The following is an 8836-nucleotide window of genomic DNA, read 5'->3' as shown; positions in this document are numbered from 1 at the left end:
AGGTCAATCCCAGTCTGGAGCCCAAACAGAGGAGCTCACTGTCCCTCTGCAAGTGGCATGGAAGTGCCTCCTGCTGCTAAATGCTTAACACACGGCTCTCCAAAAGAGAGCCACTTGACACATTTTAAAGTTTAATCAGCATTATTTACAATTCCTCCATCATTTTCTTAAGTCTAGAGTAGACAATCAATTAAACAATAAACCAAGTCCTAATTTGTAGCATTTGCCAATTTCTGAGGTGTAAATACTCACTGAAATTTTAGCAGCTCCTTTTCATAAACCAGTGAGAGTTGGCTCCAGGACGCCTCTGGTCTAGGTCCTATAATCTCATCAAGTTGATTAAGGGATTTGTCAGGCTGAGCGGAAGTTCTCCTGATCAACCTCCCATTACATCACAATGTCATTGTATTAGCAAGGGGACTAACGTGTTTCTTCTGTATCATTTATTTGTGTAAATGTGTCCCTAAAACCCATATAGAATGTAAGCTCTTTGAGGGCAGGGATTTTTTTTTCTATCCCCAGTGCTAGCACAGAGCACATAATAAGGGCTCAATGAATGTTTATTTTATTGTTGAATCAAGGGATCTATGACTTTAGAAGGAATTTTCTGATTAGATACATGTAATACCTTGGCACTGGCAATTGAGAGAGGCAAGAAAGATATTTAAAGGCAGCCCTGCCTAGAAGCAAGGGGAGAGACCAAAGACTATCCAATGGTCTTTGGAGGGCCAAGGTCTGGACTAGGCAAGGCTGAGGGGTGGCAGGATTTTCCCCAAAGGTAGTTCTTTTGGACAGGATCCCCTACTTTGATGACTCAGTCTGGTGGAGGAGCTCAGCTAACTGCCTTGACTGAGGTCCGGCTAGCTGGCCAGCTTCCCTGGACTTGGATGGGGGATGGGGTCAGGGAGAATGCAAAAAGAAAGGGGAGGTTTGGGGGGTGGGGTGGAGGCTTGGGACTGCTGCATGGGAGACCATTCTGGATCCTTCAGGGTTAGAGCAGAAGGGCATCCCAGGAGTTGTGGAAGTAGGGACCTAGAAGGATTGGATGGTGGTAATGGGGAGGGGGGGTGTCACAGAGCCAGAGGTGGGAGGAGATGGGGGCAGAGACCAGATGCAGGGGAGGAGCTGGGGAGGCGGAGGTTGGGGGGTAAGGGGGAGGAGAGGCAGACGGCTACGGGAGCTTAAGAGGAGAGGTCCAGCAGCCCCAGCTAAGAAGAAGGTGAAATGGGAGAGAGGTGGAGGGGAGGGAAATGGGGGATGGACAGGAGGGTGAGGAGATAGAAGGGTGGGTCAGAGGTGAAGGGAAAAGCAGACACCAGAGTCCAATTTCATATCCCTCTTATCCTGGAGGTTGTACCAAGCTTTGGAACTTTTCTAAGGGCTGAAAGGTCTGCCACAGTGGAGCTAGTAGGGGACTGGGGCAATGGAAGTCTGATTCGCAAAGATCCAAAACTGAATCAGAAACTGGGAGGAGGAAGAAGGAAGCAGAAGTGATTTGGCCCCAGAAAAGAGAGGGGCAAAGGGAGGCCTTTTAGGGGAAGTGGGGAAGCCATTAAACTAGAAAAGATTCAATGTCAGTTAGGAATCAGGAGGCTCTGCAAGGGGAAGAGGAGAGGAATCTTGTTGAGACGAAGATTTTTTCGGTTGGACAGCCTAGCAACAGGCCCTAGCACGCTGAGGGTTAAGCCCCGGCTCAGCCCTTCTGGATGTTTACGTCCTCCCCAAAATATTCATCTTCAATGTGTGCTTCTCCTCGTCTCCCTCTATTCCCCTCCCTCCCCCACAGGCCTTCTCAGTGCCTGGGGCTGGGGGTGGAGCTAAGACCTCCGGGGAGCTGGGAAAGTCCAGGGCACTGACCTGACCCCAGAGGAGGGAGCAAGACAAGAGTGAGAGGAGGGGAAGGGTTGGGGAGAGAGACTGAGCTGAGAAGAGGGGTGGCATGGTAGGAGTAGAGTGGGAGGGAAGATGGAATCTGTTTCCAGGGCCTCAGGAACCTGGCCCTGGCTATGACATCATTTCCAATTTCTGGGAAACTTCAGAGAGCAGCTCTTCCCAATCTGCCCTGCTGGGGAAGGGAGCCACAAAAGGGAAAGCTAGGAAGGGAAAGGAAAGAGGGCCAGCTGGACAGCATCCAGGGACCCAAAATGTCACTTTCAGGAAGGACTCACAGGAGGTAGCTCTTTCTGCACAGCCCCCCACCCTCACCCTAGCCCTAGGCTTTGATGGGCCCAGAACAGGGAGGTCTGCAGCTAACCTAGGGAAGCAAACAGGTGAGGAGGGGCACCCCAGGCTGGTGCTAAAAAGACCTAACTAAATGTCCTGTACTATCTGGCAGCCCTGACCTCTTTTCTTCCATATAACTCTCTCCTGTTCCCCTGCTGTGGCTCAGGTGGTCCTAGGAAATGAGCTGCAAAGGGCCTCAGAGATCAATCACCCCTCCTTATTTTATTAATTAGGAATCTAAGATCCAAGCGAAACAACTTGCCAGGCTTATCCAGTGATCGGTGTTGAGTTTGAAACCCAAGTCCTCTGCCTACAAATCCAGGACACTACCCACTGTGCCACATTGCTCTTTGTCCTATCAAAGGTGCCCTGGTTGTTCATTTTATTCTGCTTTCACTTTCCTGATTTCACCTGATTAGGGTAGGGTGCATTTGTCCCCTACTCCCCACTCCCCTAGGGATGGCCCCATCTAAGGCCACATCAACCCCTCCTCCCCAATCCATCACACTTTCCCCTCCTGAGCCCTGCTTCTCCCCATACAACTAAAGGACAAACCAGGACCATCAGGGAACCATGATATTGAGTCTGGGTGACAGAAGTGACGAGGATGGAGCAGGGAGTGGACGGAGCGTGGAGAGTGTGGGATTTGGCAGGGGATCTTGCTCTCATGGACACAGCCTCATTCCTTGCAGGTGCCTGGCCCGGGTCCAGTTGACTGTGATGTGCAGAAAAGAAATGAGGCAGTTGCTGTTGCCCCTTGCCCTGTGGCTCGGTGCTCTGGGGCCCACAGGAACCAGGGGAGATGAGCTCTCGGTGCCACAACAACGAGGCTTGCAGGTGGCTTTGGAGAAGTTCCACAATCACCCACCTGTGCAGTGGGCATTCAAGGAGATTGGTGTGGACAGTGCCAGTGACATGGTGGGTGGGAGGGATCCCCCTGGCGGAAATGAGGGTGGGGAGGGGTATATTGAGAGAAGAATTCTGCACTTTGCTCTGGGAGGGGTACATTCTGGGGTTTCACCCCAGAGATATCAGTATTTCTCCAGCAGGCAAGTTTTTTGTTGTTTTTGTTTTTATGCAAAGGCATTTAATGAAATAACATAGTAAAAAAAAAGTCACAATAGAACATTACTCCACCCAAACCTAAAGCACACTTTCTCCCAGATGCACAAGCTCTCCATGGAAGTAGTGAGCACACATGTAGAAGACATATGGCCAGGGCCCATGTTTGACCTGCTCTCTATTGATGTAGGACCACTGACACCTGCTGATAGCATCAGATGCCCAGCAGGCAAGTTTGAAAATGATGTGGAATTTATAAGCCTCCAGATGCCAAGTAAAGACTATAGGGCCACAGATTCAGAGCTCGAAGGGACCTCAGAGGTAATTTAGTCCAATGGTCTCATTTTATAGATAAGAAAATCGAGGCCTACAGAGATAGTCTCTTGCCTAAGATCACAGATAGTAAGTGGCAGAGCCAGGATTTGAGCCCAGGTTCTCCGGTTACAAATCCAGTACTCTTTCCATTGTACCACACTTGGATGTCATCTTCTCACAGCCATCTCACTTGAGGGAAAGCAATGCAATATAGTTGGGCAGGTAGGTAGCATAGTGGATAGAGTGCCAGGCTGAAGTCAGGAAGACCTGAGTTCAAATCCAGTCTCAGACACTTCCTAGCTGTGTGACCCAGGACAAGCTACTTAACTCTGTTTGCCTTAGTTTCCTCATCTGTAAAATGAACTGGAGAGGGAAATGGCAAACCACTCTAATATCTTTGCCAAGAAAACCCCAAAAGAGGTCATGAAGAGTCAAATATGACTGAAAAATAACTAAACAACAATGCAATATAATACCATATAAAGCAGTACAATGCAACCAACATTTATTAAATACCTACTGTTTACAGAACACTGTGCTAGGCATTGGGGGGGAAGGTAAGATAATTCCTCTAACCCCAATGAAACCTATACGTCACAAGATAAAGGAGGTGAGCAGGTCACAGGTAGGAACTGCTGATTCACCTTTGTGTCTAACCTCAGTCATTCCCTGGAGGGACATTTGTTCGACTGGAGTTTGGGCTCCAGCAGACCAGCTGCCGAAAGCAGGACTGGAAGAATGTTGACTGTAAGGTGAAGCCCAACGGGGTGAGTGAAGGTCAAGCATCCTTTCTGCTATATGTGTGTGTTTGTGTGGTTTCAGGGACATAGATCTGAGTCTCTATGTACTTCTGTGTATATAATGAAAAATGTCTGTATAGAATGGGACATAGGGATGTATGCATGCCTGCATATATAATGGATCCCTATGTCAAAATGTGTGTACATATGATATATCTCTGTCTATATATTGGCACATGCCTTTGAGTATATTGTGTATACACAGTGGAACATGTGTCTTTTGTGTGTGCCTAGAAATGTAACTGGACATGCACTGTACATGTGTAATAGAGAAATGGCAGCTGGGGGGGTGTCTACATAACAGAACATGTGCCTCTTTTATGTATGTCAGAGAGACAGCATGAGACGGGTAGCTATGGGAAAATGTGGCTCTTGTGTGTGTACTAATATGGCTTGGGGGAGAGAAAGGATAATGAGAAGCCTTGAGAAGACAGACCTCATCTTGGAAGGCAGCAGCAATGGCAGGGTATTGGGAGTGAGTGGGGAGGGGTGGACTGACAGCTTTGTGGAACTTGAGCCACTTTCAAATGAGTCCCTTACATGGGTGAGGGTAGGAATGAGCTTGGTCTTCAAGAGTAAAGGTGAGGAGATAGGACTGTTTATATGGGGATTGATTCAGGGGTGGTATCAGACAGGTCCTGGGTGAGGCCTTGCTTTGAGGTTGATTGTACCTACCACTTCTAGGTTTCAAGACACTGGAGAGGCTCAAGGCAAAGGATTTGGTTTGGGACCTCCCAGGACTACTGAATTCCCTAGGCTTCTCTGATCCTTAAAAAAATGAGGATGCCCCAGATCTAGCCCACTGGGTGAACCTGAGATTGAACTAATACAGACCTAAACACCAGAGCTTAACCAGAACCAATCCAGTTGAGGGGAAGCTATGTGATACAGTGAGTGGAGGGAACATTGGACCAGATATCTATAGGCTTCAATTCTAGGCATAGCTCTGCTACTGAGTCCCTCAGTAACCACAGGCAAATCACTTAACCTCTCGAGGGCTCCATTTCTGGATATATAAAATGAGGGGGTTGGATTAAATCATTTCTAAGATCTCAAAGTCCTAGGATGGAGGAGGTTCTGGGCATAAGTGTTCCACTTATTCTTGACGAACCTGTCATCAGTAACCCCACCTTCCCCTCAACCTCTGGTACCCTTTAGCCAAGAAATAAGCCTGTTGACTCCAGCGCTCTCCATCTCAGCACAGCTGACCCCATATAACCCCTACCCCACCCCAAAGCCACAACAGTTGTAACCTGCCATATCCTCAGTGTACCCCATTCCTTGGTACTAAACCATCTATTATATGGCCAATGTGGCATTGGAGGAAGAGTGCTGGATTGGAAGTCAGAGGACCTGAGTTTGACTTCCACCTCTGCCACTTACTACTAGAGTGATCTTGAGCAAGTCACTTCTTCTTTGGGCCTCAGTTTCCTCATCTGTAAAATGAAGAGGTGGGACTAGATGATCTCTAAGATCCCTTCCAGCTAATAGATCTATGATCCTTTGACTTATGCTCCTATGATCCCAGCGGAAGAGGAACTGTTTGGCTTGCATCAAGTTTGATTCCAAGGATCGGATCCTGAAACAGATGATTCACTGCCCCATTGGGGCCCCATCAGGTCAAAGGGTAAGCCTTGATGCTTTGTTTCTAAGGCAGGGGTAAGGGGAAGAGTGGAGGGCAAAAGAGAAGAGAAAAACCGTGAAGCCTGAATAGCGCAGAGGAAGGTAAGTGGGTGAAGAGGCATCTTGGTCAGCATCCATCATTCCCTGAGAGGAAATGGTTCAGGTATATGAAGGGGCAATAAGTAGGAGGGAGAGTGAAACAAGGTCAAGTTAAGGACTTGGCAGAATAGGAGGAAGTGGTTTCCTTTTTGGCCTTGTGGCCGAGACCAAGCCTAAATGTATCTATAGGATCCTGAGGGGCAGCAGGAAAGCCAGTGCACTCAAGTGGAGAGAGCTGGTGAAGAACCCCACAGCTATTACTTCCCTGGCACATATGCCTTTTCTAGGAGTCACAGCTCTGGCTGAATACTAAGCAGGTAAGAACCTCTTGGAAGGAAGAAAAAAAAAACTGCACACTGGGCAGGGTTAGCCAGGGAGGATGGGTTTAAGAATTGAGAATAAGGCTAGGATTTGGATCCAACACTGAGAATGGGGTCAAGATAGAGAACAGAGTTAGGCATTGGGGAAGTCAGTATTAGGGATGGGAACGGCTTTAAGAATTTCTTTTTCATCTTTAACTCAAGAATTTCTCTTCTTTCTAGGGTGCTACCTTGCTTTCAATCCCTTTGAAAACCAGTGAATAGTGCCAAGGCTCCCCACCCACCAGGGCAAGCACCCCCTATCCCTCCTCACCTGGGAGAAGAGGCCAGGCCCTACTAATGCTGTACACAGCACCCTTGCTTCTTCCTGTCTCAAATAAAACTTCCAGAAACTTTGCACTCCCTATTTCATGTGTTTACTTCCTCTCACAGTGCCTTACAAGTAAATAAGCATCATGCAAAAGGGGTCAGGACTTAGATGAATGGCAATGACCAATCTCCATTCCTTGGGACTGATGATAAAACATCTCTCAGTAGTGAGGTGGTGGACTATGGAGGGAGGAATGTTGTGTATGCTGTCAGATGGCTTGCTTTGTCAGTTGGTTTTGATGAATTGTCTTTCTTTGTTACAAGGGAAGATTCTCAAAGGGGTGGGAATAATATATTAGGAAATGACTGCACTTTAAAAAAGCATCAATAAACTTTTAAAAGGGGGTCAAACTTGGTTGCTGCCACTATGGTTACTTCACTAACTTACCCTTACACCTACCCCAATCCTACCCACAAATGGAGCAAAGATCAGACCAGAACTCAAGGAAGGAGCAATGGAATTTCCAGAACAAGGGAGGTGATAATGTCCTGATCACACCACATCTGGAGTTCTGTCTTCAGATTTGAGTATCATGTCTTAAGAGGGACACTGGCGAGATGGAGTATGTTCTAAGGAGGACAACCAGGATGGTGAAGAGGCACAAAATTATTCCACATGAGAGTGTTTAGCCTACAAAAGTGAAGGCCTGAGAGGGCTAGGGTAGAAAGAACATAATAACTGTCTTCAAATATTTCAAGGGTTGTCATGTGGAATGAATATTAGATTCTGCACTCCTATAGAAAGCAGAATTAGAAGCAAAGTGGGGAAGTTGCAGTGAGATAGATTTAAGTTCAATGTGGAGAAAAATTTCCTCAGAGTTGTTCGAATCTGAGCCAAGATGGCTACCTGAAGAGAGGTAGACCCTACAACTCCACCATACCTACTCCAAAAAAACCCTGAAATTCATACCATATTGAATGATTATGAAATTCAATAATTCAATAAGAAACTATAGTAAGTGAATACTTCCACTTGACTCTGGAGAAAAAAATTAATCAGAGATCTGAGGTCAATAGGAAAGAAGGCAGCCTTGGAAAGTGAGTGGAGGGCTCCCCTTAGAAAACCCCCAGGTAGTCAGAAATTCCCAGAGTGGGGACCTTGGAAGCCCTAGGGAATGACAGGGAGCAGTACAGAGCAGCTGCACTCAGGCCTGCATACCCTAGGCTCAGGGTGTCTGTGATGCTTAATAGTGTCCTGAGAGGTCAGAGAGGTCAAGTGATCTGAATCTCAAATATATAGGTGGGTAAAAAGGGGTTAGCCCTGGGTTAGCATAAGAACCTAGTGGTCCCAAAAGGGTGAGACCAAGCAGGGCCAACCACCCCATCCAACTATGTAGCAGGGGGCACAGCCTGGCTTTAGCTTAAAGCCCCAATTCTAGAACTAAAGCTGGAGGTAAGTAAATCTAAGAAAACATAAGACCAGTATCAAAAATTATTGTAGATATAGAGATCTCCCAAAAGAAGAAGTAATTCCATAAAAAACTACAAGTAGTAACTTAAAGGAAAAAAATGGATTTCCACAAAGACTACATGACTATGTATAAGAAATGAAGCAAGAAATAAGAAATGAACTGAAAACTTTGGAGGAAAGAATTGGAAGGAGAATAAAAACTTTGGATAAACCTTATCCAAGAAATGGACTTCCTGAAAACCAGCACAGACTAGACAGAAATCAGTGAATTCAGGAGACAGTAAGAAATACTAGAAAAAACCAAAATATTGAAAAAACAGATGATAATGTAAGATATCAGATTTTTAAAAAAGACTTGGGGGGAAAAAGGTCAATGAGAAATAATTTAAGAGTCATTAGACTTCTTGAAAATCATGAGGGGAAAAAAAGCCTGTATACTATATTTCAAGAAATCATGAATGAAAACTGCACAAATCTATTAGAATTAGAAGACAAGTGAAGATAGAAAGAATCCATCAATCACCTCCTGGAAAAAAGGAAAAGTCCCATAAATGTCATAACTAAAATCCAGAGCTCCCCCATCAGAGAAAAAAAATATTGCAAGTATCAAGAAG

The 8836-nt window shown here is 46.2% G+C and overlaps 1 protein-coding gene across 2 annotated transcripts; it reads left to right on the top strand.

Annotated features, from left to right (window-relative positions):
* The first annotated feature begins 1141 nt into the window (after positions 1 to 1141).
* On the top strand, positions 1142 to 6848 carry RARRES2 (retinoic acid receptor responder 2). 2 transcript variants are annotated; one of them, XM_027841063.1, is made up of 7 exons: positions 1147 to 1219; positions 2457 to 2587; positions 2916 to 3141; positions 4263 to 4367; positions 5929 to 6027; positions 6312 to 6439; positions 6665 to 6848. In XM_027841063.1, the coding sequence occupies exons 3-6, from the start codon at positions 2944 to 2946 to the stop codon at positions 6426 to 6428; spliced, it is 519 nt and encodes a 172-aa protein (XP_027696864.1). In that variant the 5' UTR covers positions 1147 to 1219; positions 2457 to 2587; positions 2916 to 2943; the 3' UTR covers positions 6429 to 6439; positions 6665 to 6848. The 2 variants fall into 2 exon arrangements, with proteins under 2 accessions (XP_027696863.1, XP_027696864.1); XM_027841062.1 differs by lacking the exon at positions 2457 to 2587 and having other exon boundaries at positions 1142 to 1219.
* The last annotated feature ends 1988 nt before the right edge of the window (positions 6849 to 8836 follow it).

Source organism: Vombatus ursinus, unplaced genomic scaffold (genome assembly GCF_900497805.2).
Source record: "Vombatus ursinus unplaced genomic scaffold, bare-nosed wombat genome assembly UNPS02014852.1, whole genome shotgun sequence".
NCBI classification, from domain to species: Eukaryota; Metazoa; Chordata; class Mammalia; order Diprotodontia; family Vombatidae; genus Vombatus; species Vombatus ursinus.
Note: the sequence above shows the minus strand (reverse complement) of the source record. Positions and strands in the feature narration are given on the sequence as shown.